Source organism: Solanum tuberosum, unplaced genomic scaffold (assembly GCF_000226075.1).
Source record: "Solanum tuberosum cultivar DM 1-3 516 R44 unplaced genomic scaffold, SolTub_3.0 scf00064, whole genome shotgun sequence".
NCBI classification, from domain to species: Eukaryota; Viridiplantae; Streptophyta; class Magnoliopsida; order Solanales; family Solanaceae; genus Solanum; species Solanum tuberosum.
Genome location: NW_006238990.1, coordinates 2,136,202 through 2,155,829, shown reverse-complemented (window position 1 = coordinate 2,155,829; position 19,628 = coordinate 2,136,202). Strand labels below are relative to the sequence as shown.

General features: G+C 34.0%; 1 protein-coding gene across 1 annotated transcript; it reads left to right on the top strand.

Annotated features, from left to right (window-relative positions):
• Positions 1-2,025: 2,025 nt before the first annotated feature.
• On the top strand, positions 2,026-2,421 carry LOC107060200 (photosystem I reaction center subunit V, chloroplastic-like). Its single transcript, XM_015307789.1, has one exon. It carries the CDS (start codon positions 2,026-2,028, stop codon positions 2,419-2,421), a length of 396 nt encoding a protein of 131 aa, XP_015163275.1.
• Positions 2,422-19,628: the final 17,207 nt, after the last annotated feature.

Sequence of the window (19,628 nt, the reverse complement as noted above, 5' to 3'; positions counted from 1 at the left end):
AACATAACTTATGAGGGAATCTATGTATAAAGTTATGCAGGGTAGAAGGTGGAATAAGTTATGTGGGTATTAGTTATACATGTATTAAAATGATAGATTACATATTTACCCTATTAATTTATTTTTTATTTTTTAATTGGAAACTTTACTGTTTCCTATATACGTTTGTTGTTTTTATTTCTTTTTATATATANNNTTATTTATGCAAATATAAATATTTTTTTAATATTAGAGATTTGATTGTATATTTTTTGACGGTACATATGCTAATCAAATATTAGCATTATGCTGGAGTTGTTCTATCAGTTTAGGATTTTTTTGTTTCCAAATTAGATTATTTCTAGTTGTTTTTGTTTTGTCTATTTTGTTGACCGACTTGGTCACTCTTGGACCTTGTTTGGACACATTTTTATTTGATGAATAAATGGACATTGTCCAATGTTGATTAAAAAAATAAAAATATTAGCATTGTATATTATTCAATATATTCCACATTTTATTAACATGTATTATTATTTTGTAAATAATATATATTAATAATTTACTACAAGTTTAATATAATAGTTAATAATTCATGTATTGTAATCTCTACATAACTAAATAATACCTACATAACTAATATCCACATAGCTAATACCCGCATAATTAAACCCTGCATAACTAATACCTGTATAACTAAACCCTGCATAACTAAACCCTGCATAATTAATACCTGCATAACTAAACCCTGTATAACTAATACCTGCATAACTCTAACCAGTAACCAAACGGCCCCTTAGTGTATGGAATGAACGTGTAACCTGATTGCGTCAATTTTCCTTGAACATGTTTAAAAACTGAACTCGACATATTTTATTAAAATCAAAAGGCAATAAAAAAAATTCATAATTCATCAACAATTAATTAAATGGAAGGAGAAAATTAACTTTATACAAACTTACTAATGGATTCAACTTTTATACACTTTCTAAACACCTATTCAAAGTAAAATAGTCACAAATTTGTTGGGACATCAAATTTCATACTTATTTGATACAATAAAATGCTTATCCATATTGAACTAAACTTACTAATGGATTTCAGCTTTTTTTACACTTTTTAAACACTAATAAAAAGTATAATAGTCCACAATTTTATTGACACATCAAACTTCATACCTATTTCACACGGTAAAATATTAATACATATCAAACTAAACTTACTAATTGAGACTAACTTTTATATACTTTCTAAACATTAATATTATTGTAAATTGATACCTAAAGTTCAGTACTAAAAATATGTACACAAAAAATATAATCAATAGAGTTGAGTAAGGTAGTAGTTGAGCATGATGGTACAAGCAAAATTCGAAAGGATTTTCTTCATAGTCTTGACTTCTTCCACTTGTTGCACTGAGTATTCTAATGTAGTATAAGTTGGTGTGTTTTAAATAACACAATTAATGATGGCTTATCCAACGTCTTTTCTTTTTAATCTTCACCACCTTCCTTATTCGTTGAAATTGAAGAAGAACTTGAAGTCATACTTCCTATAGCACTAACTCAGTTTCTTAATACACTAGAATTTAGCAAGGAAGCAATTAGAACATAAACATAAAAACCATCATTTTTTGTAGCTTAGAAAGAAAATATAAAGGAAAAAAGATCAAAAATATCCCTCAACTTTCATTTATTAATTGACTTTATCCTTATCGTTAAAGTAAAGTTATTCTTACCCATGTTGTTACTATAATTATCATTCATACCCCTCAATTGGATGGAAAATCCTAAATCACTTAAAAATACCCAATTTCCTTTTTTTAACCTAAATTCAACCCACAAAATCAAATTCATATCTAATTAAATCCCAAACTCATCTCTTTAATCATCTTCTTAACATATACTCCCGGTCATCTCTTTAATCATCTTCTTGACATATACTCCCCCAGCACAGCCAATTTGCATCAACATCAATTTCAAATCCCCAATTTGCATAAACAACAATTTCAAATTCAATATCCACCAAGCTCCACACAACTCAAAGATGGCATCAGCTCTGTTTTCTGCACCAACTTTCAAAAGTCTCGGACCTCTCAATAATAAACCCACACACTCTTCCATCTTCCTCAACAAATTGATCGCCTTGAAATCCATAAACAAAAAAATTCAAAATCTCGCTGTGAAAGTTGAGCTCAAACCATCAATTGTCATCCGTTTGAGCACTCAGCTTATAGTTTTCCTTGAAAGATTCGTTTTCTTTAAATTCCAGAGAGAAAATGTTGCAAAACAAGTGCCGTCTCAGAATGGAATCTCTCCCTCCAAAGCTGGAGATGTTAAGGCTAAGGAATATATAAGGTTGCTAAAGTCTAATGACCCAATTGACTCCAACACTGGCTATGGAAAGCTTATCTTTAAGCTGAAGTATAGTAATTCAAAATAAACTAATAATTCATGATCTTGAATCGTCATTCTAGTTGAGTAACACGATGCATACAAGGAAAAAGGAGATAAAGAAGATAGAAAAAATGGGTTTGGGAATTTAATTTGTAAGAATTCATTTGGTTTAGCGGGTCGGATTTGGATAAAAAGAGAAAATAGATTAATTTCAATTGAAATTAGGTAATTTTAGTTGATTTGACATTTTCTTATCCGATTGAGGGGTATGAATGATAAATAAAATAATGACGGGGTAAGAATAACTTTACTTTAACGATAAGGATAAAGTCAACTAATGAATGAAAGTTGAAGGATATTTTTGACCATTTAAATTATACTTATTAACTTTTTTGATAATCTTAAAATTAATTAAAAACATAGAACAAGAGAATCCAAGAAATGAAAAATATGATTAAAATTTCCCAAATGAAAATAAAAAAATAAGAATAAAAAAAAAGAGATGGAGATGCATATGATAGTCATGGGATAAATATGATATCTTTTGGAGAAGAAAAACGATTAGAGATTTCGAAAATTCTTTTATTCTTTTTGAAAATATTATCCTCAATTTCTTAGAATATAGTAACATAATTATATTAATTATCAATTATCTCAAAAAAAAAAAAAAAAATGAACTCCCATTATTTTGCTCCTAAAAAATAGAAACTACCATAAAAAATAAATAAACTCCATTTAATACAAGATAATCATATATGTTTGGAAGTGTAATTAAACTTTTTTTTCAATAATTATTAAAAAGTATATTTATGACTTGTAATATAGTGATTTTAAGATATAAGTGGCGATTTCTCCTATTTTTATTAGTGAAATAGAATTACTACTATATATAATAGGCTACAATAACATAGTTATTAAACGTCATGTGTGCTTGAGTTATGTGTTTTTCATGTGGTTCATTTCGAAAAATTTAGTATCCTCTCTACTTTAATTTATTTGTCTTACTTTTTTAAAAATATTTTTTCTTTATTTAAAAATTACATTATAAATATTATAAATCACAATAATTATCAACTTATATTTTTTTAATTATATATTTAAAAATATATATTAATAGCACTATAAACTCGCAATTATTTACAACTTAAAATATTTTACTATCTAATATTCTCTCTATCCTAATTTATATAACTCATTTTCCTATTTAGTAAGTCCAAAAATGACATGTTATTCTATTCAGTAACAATTTAACTTTAAAATACTCAATTTACCCTTAAGAAAAATTACTTATAGTCATACAAACATCTATTACTTATTTCAAACCACAAATTTCAAAAGTTTGTCTTTCTTTCTTGAACTTTATTTCAAGTCACACTACATCATATAAAATGAGATATAAGGAATAAGAGGCTACAAACACATACTCCCTCTGTCCACTTTTAATTGTCACGTTACGCTTTTCGAAAGTCAATTAGACTAATTTTCAAAGTTAAATTAGATTATATTAATTCGATATTTTAAACAAAAAATTTAGATATTCAAAAACTATACGAAAACTAATATAAATTACTACTTTTTGCATATCAATATGATGAAAAAATACATCATAAAATGTTAGTCAAAGTTATTATCGTTTGACTCTAAAAAGTATGATAATTAAAAGTGGACGGAGATAGTAACTCTTAAAAATATGTTAGATGTTTAAAAATCACTATAAATTGCATAATTAACAATTTAAAATATTTGTAAAAAAACATGTCAAAAACCTAATTTACTCCTAGAATTCTATCAATAGCACTTAAATTTGAACAGATGGAATAATATGTATTATTTGAAAATTACATAAAAAATACTAAAAATTACAATAATTAACAACTGAAAATATATAAAAATTCATATACTAATTTGGTTGACTCTCCTAATTTCATTTATGCCACATAAATTTTAAAAAAAAATAACATATATTATTTTAAAATGACGTTAAATAATACTATAAATCACAATAAGAATAATAAGTTAAATTATTTATTAAAGGAACATATAAAAATCTGATTGACCTTTTAAATTCCATTTATGTCCCATAAATTGATATAGATAAGAAATTTTACATATATAATATATTTTATTGGGATAAGGGTCTGAAAAATATCCCAACTTTGGTGGAATTTGCTGTTGCGATACTAAACTTTCATGAGGACCCTATTACCTCCCCTAGACTATTTAATATCGTATTTTAAACATATCTATTTGTCCACGTGGACATAAAACATAATGCAAAATTATAAATAGTAATGTATCCACGTGGGCACATATATACCTTTAAAATACACTATTAAATAGTTCAGGGGATAAAAAAATACGCTATTAAATAGTCTAGGGAGGTAATAGGTCCTTATGAAAGTTTAGTATCGCAACAACAAATCCGACCAAAGTTGGGATATTTTTCAAACCCTTATCCCTATTTTATTTGATTAATTACGCTTTTAAGTGTTACGTTATTTTTATTACAATATATGACATAATTTTAGCTTTAATAACATTTGATATAAATCTGTATTAAAGTTGTATTAAAATTGTATATTAGGTGAAGTTCTGAGAATTATATTAAAGTTGTATCAAAATTGTATTAAATATAAGCAATCCATGGTCTGGTGATAGTGATTACAAAAAAGAAGAGGTGAAGCCCTGAAAAATTCTATTAAAATTGTATTACAATTGTATAAATATAAATGATAGTCATAATACAATACGAATTTGATATTATACATTACTATAAATTCGATATTCATTATTTCTGAACAAATATAATACATATCTAACAATGTAAACTAATTTAAATAGTATCGGAATGTTTGAGATTCACATATAATACTTATAATATATTTGTATCAAAAATATTTTAGTTATATATTAGGTGAAGTTCTGAAAAACTGTATTAAAGTTGTATCAAAACTGTATTAAACATAAACGGTTGGTGGTCTGGTGGTGGTGATTTACCGAAAAAGAAGAGGTGAAACTCTAAATAATATATAATAAAGTTATTTAAATTGTATAAATATAAACGATAATTTAATACAATTCGAATTTGATATTATACATTGCTATAAATTCTATAGCTATTATTCCAGAACAAATATAATACATTTCTAACAATGTAAACTAATTTAAATAGTACCTGAATGTTTGAGATTCAATATAATACTTATAATATATTTGTATTAAAAATGATTTAGTTATATATTCACCACATGCATTGAAACATGCCTATAATATGTATAATATATTGAAATCAAAATGTATTGTAACTGTTGTTTATTTTTCTCTCTCATTAACGGTACTAAAATATGTTATTGTATTTAAAATATTATAATTATATATTCAACACATGCACTGAAACATGCCTATAATATGTATTAAATATTGAATTCAAACGTATTACAATTGTTATTTATATTTATTTATTTTATTAACTAGGCAATTTGCCCGCGCTTCGCGAGGTCATAAATAATTGTATTTAACTTGAAAAATAATCCTTTACTAATATCCATACATTAAAAATAATGAAAAAAAATAGGTTCTTAAAAAGAATATTAGCAATAAACCAACATGAATCTGATTATTTTTCATCATCACATTACTCAAGAACCTCTAATGAATGAATTATTTACGATAAAATAAATCATTGGTTCTTTAATCAACATTAAAAGGAAAATAAAGATGAAAGTAAGAATATATACAAAGGCATTTTGTAAGAAAAAGAACACATTTAAGTTGCATAGATTATACAATTGTGATATATGTCTTAGGAAAAAATTCAAAAATTTGTTAACAGATTCAAAAAAAAAAATTAGGCTTGAACATGAAAGCAATTATATCTTTTGAACTTGCACAATGAATTTCTTCAATTGATAAGCGAAAAACTTCATATCTATGTGAAAATAAATAATATGTAAGCTTATATATAGTACTTTCAAGTTATAGAATTTTATATAGAATATCAAAACATGAATTCTTGGAACTGAGTATCATAATTATTTTTTGCACAATGAATATACCTACTATATGTGTATGTGTTCAATATAACCAATGACAATAACTTTGCAGAAACATAAACAACAGAGTTTAAAACACGTACTCAAAAATAACAACTTTGCAGAAGCATAAATTAATGACTGTAAAAAAAATATCAGGATCTGTAACAGTAGAATGAAATAGAAAGGCGAAAAAATCGAATCCACTGAATGCACAGCGTCCCCTTAAGAAAATTATTCCCCTATAATACCCGAGATTTAAAGAAATAGATCCTCTCAGGATGGATCAATTTTATTCAACAGTGTATTGATACAAAAATAATGGTGTCATTGAGCCACTCAACATGAATAAAGTACATGAATATTTAATTGTGCAGAAGTAGAAGTTTAGAATTTTTATTATTTTAAAATGAGAGGAAATCCCTCTATTTATATACAACAAAGAATAGTGTGAATAAATGTTTATTGTGCCTTATCGGAAAGGTCACAACTCTTTGGAAAAGTCATAACCCTTCGAAAATGTCACAACCTTTCATAAAGGTCGCAACTCTTCATAAAAATCACGACTTTTCATAAAAGTCACAACTTTTCATGAAATGGGAAGGTTAGTTTTAAAAATAAATAAATTAAATGGGAATCCTGATTTGTGGTGGCGCCATGTAGGCGAGCCTAGGGTTCTCTTATATATATATATATATATATATATGAATTATGATGTCCATATTTTTTTTTAAATAAAATGTTAATCTTCAAAACATTCTTAAACATTAACATAATTAAAATTTAAAAAGAAATGAGAGAGACAAAAATTGGCTGATGAAAAGACAAGAATGAAATAGAGAGAAAATGATGAAAGAAAAAAGAAAGAGAAAGAAAATGACGTAAATATAAGAAAAGGAGAGAGAGAAAATGACGAAAGAAAAGACAAGAATAAAAGGGAGAGAAATGATGGATGAAAAGAGAAAGAGAGAAAGAAAATGCATTAATAGAAGAGAGAATATAAAGAAAACAATGTTTTACTATTTCTGGTAACGAAACTAATGCTCTTTTTAGTAATAATACATATTATACCATAATTCATAATTAATATATTAAATTGTATCATTCATATAAAATGGCCTATAAAGAAAATAACATATATTGAATTCACGTTATCACAAATTCCTATATCTATTTGAATAATGATTCACACATTGGTAAACATTATAGTTGTTATACAACTTATATATAACCAGTATAAGTGATTGTAACGTTTGACTTAGTTGAGTAATGTTTTTGTAGTTGAAACAAAGTTAATGATATTATGTTGCTATCCATTATGAGAGATTACTTTTTTAAAGCTTGATTTATAATTAATAAAATTGGATGATTTTACTAGATAATAAAAATTGAAGAATATGAATAGTACTTCATATTTTTTTTATAAAAAAAAATACATTCAAACAACCAAATACTCTTTGGAAAAATTATAAACAAACACAATCTCCAAAATATTTGATTTCTATGGCAAAACACCTACAGTTATTTTAACTTACATTTCATCGCAAAAACATGTTTACAACTTTGAGTTTTGCCATCCTTGTGAACAAAATTGTATAGAGAAACCACCTAAGATCCTATCTTCATAACATAATTTGTGCTTCTTATGGCCCGTTTGGCCATGCGATATATGATATGGAATCATGCTATGGTATCATGATATGGAATCATGCTATGGTATCATGATATGGAATCATGCTATGGTATCATGATATGGAATCATGCTATGGTATCATGATATGGAATCATGAGATGAAATTGAAGTTTTGTTTGGACATGCGATATGAAAATTTTGTGTTGTATATTTTCTCATAAACATAAAAATTTCATAAGTTGTAAAACTATTAAAATAGCTCCAATTGTTTATTCAATCTTATCAAATAAACAAAAAATTATAAAATCGCATAATAAATTATTACAAAGTTATTTGTTCTCCACTTAAGTAATTGTTTCATCTAACTTTAATTTAATAAAAAAAATTGAACATAAATTGTAGTGTACTAGTCTTTAATATAATCCTTCCACATAGTACGTACATTTTCCTCACGTTGAACTTGCATTTCTCGATCATGTGTCCGAGAAGACTAACCAACATTGTACTTTGAGCCATTTGTTGGTCAATATCCTCCGCAACTATATCTTCATGTTCATAGACCATAAATATTCCATTACTACTTTGTTATTCTCGCAAATAATTATGTAACACTGCACAAGCTATGACAATTTTCACTTGTGTATCAATATCATAATGGTTCATGCCTTGTTTCTGTATTCTAAATCTATTTTTCCAAGCTCCAAAAGTCCGTTCAATCACATTGCGCAGAGATGAATGCCTATAATTAAATAGTTCTTTGGCATTTTGAGGCTCTCTTTCACTTCCTCGATAATCTTGCAAATGATAGCGTAGTCCTTTGTATGGAGCTAAAAATCCTTTTGTGTTTCGGAAACCAGCATCAACAACATAATATTTATCTACCAAAACACATTTTATAAAGAATTACTAAAAGCATATGTGACGTAAATGAGACAGCTTTGTGTAAATATATAATATTTATTCTAAGGATGTAAGTTAAAGTTACCATGTGGCGGAAATGAAAATTGTGACGTTGGTTCAACAAGTGCATTCTCAAGTACTTTACTATCATGTGCAGTACCTTCCCAACCAACAGCAACAAAGGTAAATTGCATATCAAAATCACAAGCACATAAGACATTTTGTGATGTTCTTCCTTTGCGATTACGATATGCTTGTTGCACCGCTTTAGGAACCTCCCCTTCTATATATGTTATATCAATCGCACCAACACAATCCTACCAAATAAAAAATACATCAATATTAGTTTAGTGAACATAAAATAAATTGAAAGCATTATAGAATGCACTTCATAAAAATAATGTTTGTAAGAGTAATAAAAATAGTGCTTCCAAGACAATGCAAAGTCATAAAATAAATATTATCTCTTTAAACAAAGTTGATAGGAAATATGTAACTAAATACTAATAACTTACATATAAAATATAAATGTGCACTTATTAAGGCCATAAAATAAATTTATTAATGTGATTGAAATTTTACCTTAAACCAAGGCCAAAATCGAGTATTATGTTGAATTTTGGAATGTACTCCAGTCATATTTTTTTGATTGTGTAAATGTTGGTGCCATCTTGCTAATTGCCTCGGCAACTAGTTTTACATGCCGGTTAATTGTTTCAAGTGAATGTTGAAAAGTTTCACAATCGTGAGGTGTGAGTTAAAGTGACTATATGCCGGTGAGAATAATAAATTTTATGTCGGTGAGAATAATAAATTTTAAAAAGTAATGATGTGATTATAAATTTTATTTACATATGAAACAAATGGTTAGTAGATATAAATGTGGGGTTGTTTTAACAAAATATAAACTCATGGATCAATTATTGTATTAAAATATCTCAAATCATGATATCGAATCACCATATAATTCCATATCATGGTTTTTGAAGAATATGGTATCACCTCTCATGATATGGAATCATGAGATAGAATCAGCGTAAAATTGCATGTCCAAACGCTGATTCCATCTCACTATACGATATCGTGATATGGTATCGCATGGCCAAACGCCTACTTAATAAATAAATAAACGGATAAAAAATATAATATTTGCTCCTAGTGTTTATTTTCTTTAAATAATAATCAATAGGTTAAATTTTAAACCTTACAACATTTAAACCTTGTGCATGAGAATAAGTAGTTGAACCTATCATTCTAAACGTTCCACAACTGTACATAGAAGAATTAAAATTACAAATTAAGAAGTAGCTAATGGCTAATTGACAAGCTTGATACGTAAGCAGTGTCATAGATGTTGAGAATTGATTTCACGTATCAGGATACTTCATCCAATACTAAGTACCAACGATCGTTAGTCAGTAATATAACCCAACTAAGTGAGTTGTGGTCGAATTCCACAGGGAGTGGTACGTATTTGAGAATCAATAGAAAAACATGAATATGTTCAAGTCAATCATAGGTAAAAATATTTACGAATAAAAGCATGGTTCAAGTTTGGGGTGACACAAGTGTCAAATAACAGGGGGCTTTGATTTCAAATATCAGCTATAACAACAAATAACACGAAAATAACAGGTATAGAGACGGGTTCTAGGGATGTGATTGGATTATGGGCTAAGGTAGACAGACGGGTGATTGCAATTAATAGTAAATAGTTGTAAATCAATGAATAAGCTAGACTTTAGTGGGGATAAACTTTCTCTCGAACAATTTACCCCGAATCAAATTGTCTTCCCTCGAACACCAATAAGCAGCAATTAAGAATAGCCTACGCTTTAGTGCATTCACTCTCTCGAGCTGAATGTGTGGAAAAGGGTTTAGGATTTTCTCTCTCGAGCTGAACCCATGACAACCCAATACCCACAGACTATCAAATCAATAATCTTGGTTTTAAAACCTCTCTCTCGAGCAAGCCAAAAACACGAAGGTAGAGTTGCATTTGCAACACCAACCCTTTAGATTAAGCCACAATTACTGAATGAAATCACTTTTAAACAGTATTTAAACTATCAATTACCAATACCCAGCAGCTAAATCAACTCATAATCACATCCCAAGAATTGGAGTTTTAGCTAGATAAAAAAATCATTACCAAATTGTGTTTCCATCAACGAGGTAAGATTAATTTCGTCTTTACAAATGTCAAGATTGAAGAATCTCAAAGACCCACTTCCAATTTCTCAAAAATGGAAATCTTCAAATCTTCAAAGCTAAGAAAATATTGTCTTAATACTCTCTGTTCTAAGCTCTCCAAAAAATGATTCTAAATTGAAAGGTAGATAGATAGATAGATGATAGATAGATACTAAACTAAATATTCAAAAATGTATTTATAGTCGTCAAAAATGTGCTGCGAAGGACCATTCAGCGCAATAAGTCGGGATCGCCGATCCACTCGGCGATCCGTCCTTTGGTCAATTTCATCGCCTTTTTGCTTTGGCCTTCAACAACTTCAAGTTCTGTAACTTTGGGTGATATAGCACTGCATCGCGGAACCGTTCGGCGACTCGCCGACTGCTCCTTTCTATCACCGACTTGATTTTCTACTTCATGGCTTGGCACACTGGAACTTTAGGCGAGATCATGGCCATTCAGCGACTCGCCCAATGGGTTAGGCGATTATCAGACCTTCTTTTCTTCGTTGTTTCAGCTGTCTTATTCCTTTTTTTCTCATTAGTGTCCATGCTTTGTTCCTCAATCCAACTACCTGAAAATCAAGGATTTACACCAATTATAGGCACAAAATATGCATTTGAAGACACTAAATCTATTAAAATAAAGCCCAAATGAGTCCAAATCGTGGACTCATCAACACCCCAACTTAAACTTTTGTTTGTCCTCAAGTAAAACTCAAGTTCAGAAGTTCAAAAAAGATGTCTCAAACAGTGCTACACAAGACTCAATCATGAATGCACACAAAAGACTCAACTTACTCATGCAAGGATCAACTGTGCACTCAAAGATTCAAGTTGTGACTCACGATTATCAAAGATTCTCAAGTTCACAATACTTGCTTCAGATGCAAGTTCAAGCTCAACAAAGGTACTCAAATGCCCTCACACAAAGAATGATTCCATATTCACACACAACGGTTTACAATTTAAAGCTCCGAAATCAAATGCAACACTCACACTCACAAAGATGAACACAATGCATGATTTCACCCATAGGTTTGCCCTTATTTTCCAACCAACAATTGTTTCAGCTCACTCAAGATTAAAAAAAAAGAATGTCTTTTCAAGGCTTGTAACGGGACTGAGTGCAAAGGTATGGTCATTTAGGCTCAATGGTTGTAATCCTCATGAAATGTGGTGTGAACAACACTTTCTTTCCTTTTCTTCATCATTTTCATTTGTGCTCACAAGTTAGCCCATTATTCACTTTCCATGGATTGTTGGAAACTCTATTTCTTTATACTTTCACAACTTTATTCCACAATTTTTTTCATTCTTTTCTTCTTTTTCTCTCTCTTTTTTTTATATGGAGGGTTTCCATCTTTCTCAAAGCCATGGGTCAAAGAGGACTTCTTTGCACTTCTTGATCTACCTTTTCTTTTCACCACACTCCTAACTTAGGCTTTTGGCCTAAGTTGGATATTCACACAAACCACAAATCATGAGGATTATGGGTAATGGATCAAGAACGGTCACAATTCCATCAAGTTTCTTCCAAGAAAAGGTTAAAGATCAAAGGGTGTTCAAGCGGTGTTCACACACTCACAAGGTAGACCACAAAAATAGGTATAATGTCAAATTGGTTCACACTCTTCAAAGTTGCCTAAGATCATCTCAAGAGATAGCATCACTTAGTCAACCGGACCAACGGGGCAAATTCTAGGTGTCATCACACATGGTTCACGGTAAGCTCATCACACACAAGGCATTGACACCAATGTCAAACAAGACTCCATTCTTTAGTGTGCAATGTTCATCACAAGAGACTCAATTCGATACTTGGCTAGACACAACGAGATACAAAAAGTTCACATATTGTCTATGCACTTCATTTGGCCTCATCGTAGCCGCACATTCATTTTTGTTCGATTATGAGCACTCAAGTCATCAGTATTGATCAAGACCGATACTCAAATTTGCAAGAGAACAACCACATTCAAACACAAACAAGAGGTGTCACAAATTTTTTTCAGAAGGGTCAAAAATCATTTACAATTAAAAATAAGGAGCCACATGCTCAATCATCCACAAAAATAGTATAAAACACAATTATAGCTCAAAACCCAATATATACACAAAACCATAAGTCACAAAAGGTCACAAAAGGTGGGCCTCATCCCACCACAAATAAAAAACATTTATCCTCAAATACAAGCAAAATAATATCCAAAAGTCAAAAAGTAAGACAGAGAGGGAGGTAAAGAGGGATCCTGTCTAAACAGTCGCTCCATCTGTCGGAGCATTAGTGCCCGGAGTCATATCCATAGTATCATCCACTCTATTAGGGTCAGCCAAAGGCATATCTTCCAAAGAGGTCTGCACAGCTGCATCGATCATGGCCTCCTCAATCTCTGTAAGGCCCTCATACGAAACCTCTTCAGCAACCTCTAGCATCTTCTCATCTAACTCTACCTCAGACTCAGGATCAGCCGCCTCCTCAACTCTAACATCATATCTGGTAGTAGTCGGAGGTATATCTGGTACATCTGGAATCTTCACCGTCCCGAAAATCATGGACATGTCGATGGACTTCAGCTGATCCATATCACTCCTCAACGCAGCAATAGCGGCCTTTAAAGTCGTAACCTCCTCGGTGGCCCCTTGACCACGCCCACACACCACTATCCTAGTCGCAGGTACATCAATGGTAGCGCTCAATGTTGTCACAGCATCAGCTAGGGCAGTCTGAATCATGCTCGGAATGGAGGCCTCGAGTCTGGCAGCACGACGATCGGCAGAATGGGCAAGCTGCCCCATCCGGAGTAATGCAGCTTGAGTGAGCGGGTTCCGGGAAACAGCAATAGCAGCAGCTCTGGGAGGCAATGTAGCGGCAAAGGAACTAGGGATGTCAGAAGAAACAGCACTAGAAGTACCTGAAGGCCCAGGGGCTAGAGTAGGCAAAGATGCATTTACAAGTAGTGAGTCTATGTCCACAATCGGGGAATAGTCCACCGATGTTGTCTTCTTCTTCTCTGCCTCATCCTTTAAATATTCTACCTCGATCCTCCGGATATTAGTAGAGGATGTGGGAATTACTTCCACATCCTTCTTTGCATCTCTAGGGACCCGAGCCCGTCTGTACAGCTCGGTGATCAACACCGAGAAGGAAAGTGAGGTTTGGTGCTGCTTGGCCTTCATGACCATCTCTTGTGCCATAATCATCCCCAGATTGATTCTCGTCTCATCAATAATGCAGTCCAGATAGGCTGTCTTGGCAAGACAGAGAATTGACTCGTTCTGGAATGGCATGATAGTACTGTTGATGAAGCCAAACCAGAACCTCGCAGCTACATTCAGGTCTTTCTTTTCTATTGGAGCCCCTACCTCCAACCACATTGGAGTGCCATCAGTTATCAACAAAGTTAACCACTTCTTCATGTTGTCTAGCGTCTTTGTCCTGATCATATGCATGAAGTCATCTTCAAGTCTCGTAGTGCACTCTAGGATAGCATTGATGGCAGTAAAATCACACTGCACCCTCTTCCCCTGGACAACTACATAGTCAACCAGTTTAAATGTTGTTGCATGCTTCTTTCTCTATGGTATCAAGGCGCCATAAGCAGCGTAGAACTCCCGGACCCAATTTGGAATATACGGGCCACCGGGTTTGGTGAAGATTTGGAAATTATGAGACTTCAAACGGCTCATAATCTCTGGGTACCTGTCGATGACCTTATTAGTGGACAGACGCTTCTCCTCAATGATTGTCCTCAGCCCCTCATTCTTTAATCTGTTCATAGACTTGGGAGGAGGACCTTGTACTGGTGGTGCTAAGACCACAGTTTGCTCTGGAAATGGAGGAAGAGTAGTGGTGGGCTGAGGAGTCCTGATCCTAGACGGATCATTCATCATTTTTTATCTCAGCTCAGCCCTCTGTGCTGCCAATATTTCATCATCTTCAGGCTCTGAAGCTATAGCTTGATCATCCCAGTGCTCACCCTCACTCTTAGAAGTGGTGAGGTGAGTGGTGTAGGTGTCGTCACTGTCGGAGATGGCCTCCGGTGATGCAGGTGTCTTACCTTTTCCCTTGCCTTTCCTACCAGTTGTGGGAAGTTTGGTGGCCTTGTCTTTGGATGCAGCTGCATCCTCATTGATTTTTATTCCTTTTGCCATTTTTCGGGGTGGCATGTCCCTACCAGCAACCTTTGGTCTAGCCATGTCTGCAAAAACATCAAGAAAAGTTAGAAATAAATCAACCAAATGCATAGAAAAAATAGTTGCAGACAGACTCGTCGAACCGGTCGGCGAGTTGCCGAATCTCTTTGGCAAGCTAGATCAGGCTCGCCGAAAGGATTGGCTCAAAAATCTCAGAAAATTTGGCATGCTGGCGATGGAAGGGCTTTTCGGTGAATCGCCGACAGCATTCGGCGATCAAGGATTAGTCCGCCGAAAGTTACAGTGCAATTAAGGGATAGGGCACAGACAAAGGGCGATCAAAAAGGACTTTCGGCGACTCGTCGAGTGCTTTCGGCTACCTCAGGCTTCTCGGCAAAAGTTACAGAACCCAACTACTCATTTAGCATGAAATTAAAGGCGAGATGGGGAATTTCGGTGAACCGCCGAGTGGTTCGGCGAGCTCGACCCATCTCGCCAAACGACCCAACGTGTCTACTTTTAACCTAACTTCTCAAATTCAACCATGCAACCCCCAAAAACAAAATCAAAGCATGCACTAATCAAATTAAGCTCAGACCCAATACACCCATGCCCCCGGGATACTCAGACTTCTCCCGGTTTAGCCAACATTGGCCATCTGATGAATTTTGCCCTTATGAATGACGTCAACCGCTCCATCATTGGGAAAAATACGTCATTTGGCACAAATACGGGCTACTTAGACTTCACCCGACTAGACCCAACAACATGCAAGCACTACCCCATAAATTTTAACCAATTTTAAAGCATAAAATCACGGGAATTCAACATTAAAGGCATTACGGGCAAAATTTTCAAATTAGCACAGGTACGCAAAAACACAATTATAATCAGAGAGGCCCAGCACACATCACTAAGATAAGATCATTGCAAATGAGTACAAAATCGCTAAATAAACTTGGGGTTCGGAAAACCAACCTTAGATGCCGAATAATCAAGATTGAAATACTAGGCGACAAAGTAATCCACTCTAAACATACAATCAATGACTCAAATACGATAAAAATGCAAGAAATATAGGAAATACTATGTGGGTGTGAGTTTGGGAAGTTCAAAAGTGAGGGAAACTGAAAGAGTTGGAAGTTTAAACCTTTGGCTTTTAAAACCCGTCCAGTTCTTGCCCATTCGGCTACGTTAATTTTGCTCGACGACCCACTCGGTGACACGCCGAGTGGGCACTTACCTCGCTGAGTTTTACAGGACCTCCAGTTAATATGAGGGTCTAAACGATGGACTAGATCGTGATCGCCGACCTGGTCGATGACTCGCCAAGTTGCTCGTGGGCTCACTGAGTTTTACATACTCCAATTTAAAATTGTCTTGAGCCTAATGGTGGTCTAAGTTGGGCTCACCGACCTCTTCGGCGATGCGCCGACTAGACTTTTTGCTCGCCAACATACACTTTTCAAACACTTTCCACACTTTGACCTGCACAATCAACACACCATTATTTCAAACTTAAAAAGAAAGAAAATAAAACTTGGGTTGCCTCCCAAGCAGCGTCTTATTTAATGTCGCGGCACGACGCAAGTCCACACTCAAACCTCATTCTAGAGGTTAGCCATAGTATCACTAGGCAAACCCCCTTGCTGTCTCGGGTTCAAATGAGATGAAATATGACCCATTTGGGTCTCCAATTGCTTGATCGATACTGAATGGGAGGTAACAGTCTGGCTAAGGGTCGACACGTCTTCTTTCATTTCTTTCAAAATCTTTTCAGACCCCTCAACTTTGTTAAGGATACGAGAAAGCATATCCTCAGACCGGCCACCTTCCAAATCCTTTGGCTTTTGGTATTCATGGGGAGGCACATACCTATCCTTCTCCCCATCCTTCCAATTGGGATTTCGGCCCCTCCATTCTCGATCACGATCCTTCCAACCTTCATCCCTATTCCAACCTAGGTTACCACCCTGCCTCGGGTAGTTTGAACGATAACCACCACCTTGGTTGGCTAGGAAATTCACCTCTTCATTGTACAAAGTCTCAAACTTAACCTCATCAGGATTAGCACACCCGACACCTACGACATTGACACCTCGAGCACCAACTCCCATGACATTTTTGGACAAAATTTCAAGTTATGTCCTGATCTTGGCCATGTTCTGGTCCCTTTCTTGGTCTTTCTCCATCTGTAACTTCGTCAATTTAAACGTGAGAGGGGAGACCTGGTCTTCATGGATGTACCACACCCGATTTATTATAGTCATGCCATCCAAGAGCTGAGTTGTTATCACATAAGGTTGCTGCATCAAACCTCGAGGAGAAAGTTGATCAGCAACACCCTTATTTACCGAGTCAAGACTCCGATAAAAATACTGCAGCAACACGTTGCTAGGCAAGACATGAGTTGGGCATTGACACACCAACTTCTTGAATTACAGCCAAGTTTCATGAATTGGCTCGCCTTCTAGACGCTTGAAGCTCTGAATGTTGTCCCGAAGAGTCATCATTTTCGAAAGAGAGAAAATTGCACTTGAAATGCGGTGACCAACTCCTCCCATGAAGTTATTGACTCACGTGGCAATTCAGCCAGCCACTTACATGCCTCTCCCATCAAAGAGAACGGGAACAACCTCAACCGGACCAACTCCTGGGAGATGTTCTTGAAGGAGAACGGTCTGCATACATCCACAAAGTTTCTAATATACTCATGGGGATCCTCATGAGCCAAAACACTAAACAATCCCTTCAATTGCAAGAGTTGCAACATAGTACTTGTGATGTGGAATACCGCATTTACTTCGGCCGGAGGCAAGCGAATGGCACCAATACCACCCATAAGATGGGGGTCCTTAGCATTAGGCTCGTTGACATCGTTGAGGTTTCTGATATCATCTAGATGGCCTACTTGGATACCATTGATGTCATTCACACTCATACTTCCTGTTTCAAAATACAAACAAGAAAAACAAAACTAAAATTAAGTAAGTTCAACTATAATTAACAAGAATAAAATCCAACTTAACTAAAAATCTAAAATACACCACTCCCCGACAGTGGCGCCATTTTGATTTCACATATCAGGACACTTTATCCAATACTAAGTGCCAACGATATTTAGTCAGTAATATAACCCAACTAAGTGAGTTGGGGTCAAATCCCACAGGGAGTGGTCCGTATTTGAGAATCAATAGAAAAGCATGAATATGTTCAAGTCAATCATAGGTAAAAATATTTACGAATAAAAGCATGGTTCAAGTTTGGGGTGACACAAGTGTCAAATTGTAACATCTCGCAATTTGAAATAACTAGGAAGAAGCTAATAATAGGAAATAGTCATTTTTGGAAAGAATGAAAATCTGGAAATTTGTTTAAGTTAGGAAAAGTTGAGTTTTGATCAACTTCAAATGGCCATAACTCCTAGACCAGGATCAGTTAGGTGTACTTCCAAATATGGTTGGAAATCTATTGGAATGATGTTTCCAACGCCGCGGAGTTTGTGCGATTCCGAGTTTGTATGAGTAAGTTATGCCCTTTGGAAGTTGGGCTGTTGGATTAAAAAAGTCTAATCCGCAATTTTAGCAGGGTAATTTAGTCTTTTCCTTACCTAATTATTCTAATTCTCTTTTAGGAGATTAATTGGGGTAAAACCAGATTTTGGTCAATTTAGAAATGTTAGAGTTCACGCTAGGGCTTGGAGAAAAGAGAAAAGAGGAGAAAGGAGAAGAGGAAGCAAGATTCGTCAACTTCGTCAAGGATAGCTTGTGAATTTCGTCGGGGTGATCCCTAAAAAGGTGTGTGAGATCACATAGCGTTGGGTTAGTTCTCCCACGCGCCAACCGTGATTCAATTCAGCGAATTTAAGTCTTTGAATGTTTAGAAATTGAGTTCTTGATAAACATTATTGAAAGTTTCATTGAATTCTTGTGGGTTGTGTTGTTGAAGTTTCTTGATGATTTGATTCATGTTTCCGAGTGTAATTTCGAGTTGAATCTATTGTATATTGAGGGTATTAATGATTCTAAGTGTTTGGGGAAAGAACCATTGAAGTTTAGAGGATTTAGAGGTGAAAAATGAGCAAGAAAAATCGTCAAACACCTGGGGAAAGGGGTGGGGAGTCACGCCAGCCAGTGCGCCCCAAAAGGGTCTCTGAAGTTTACCCCTTGGGGCATTGCGCCAGCCAGAGCACCCCAACATGTTCTCTGAAGTTTGAGGGTTGGCGCCCCGTGCCTTACAGAGCGCCAGAGACGCCAGTTCTCCCCATTCCTCCCCTATCTTTTCGTACTAGTTCCTTAGTGATGTACATATGTTTTCTAGTTGATTCCAACGCTCTAAGGTACGTCTAAACATCATGAAA

What these genes read in the sequence shown, in the direction of transcription:
- LOC107060200 (XM_015307789.1), top strand. Translation starts at nt 2,026, where the DNA reads ATGGCATCAGCTCTGTTTTCTGCACCAACTTTCAAAAGTCTCGGACCT.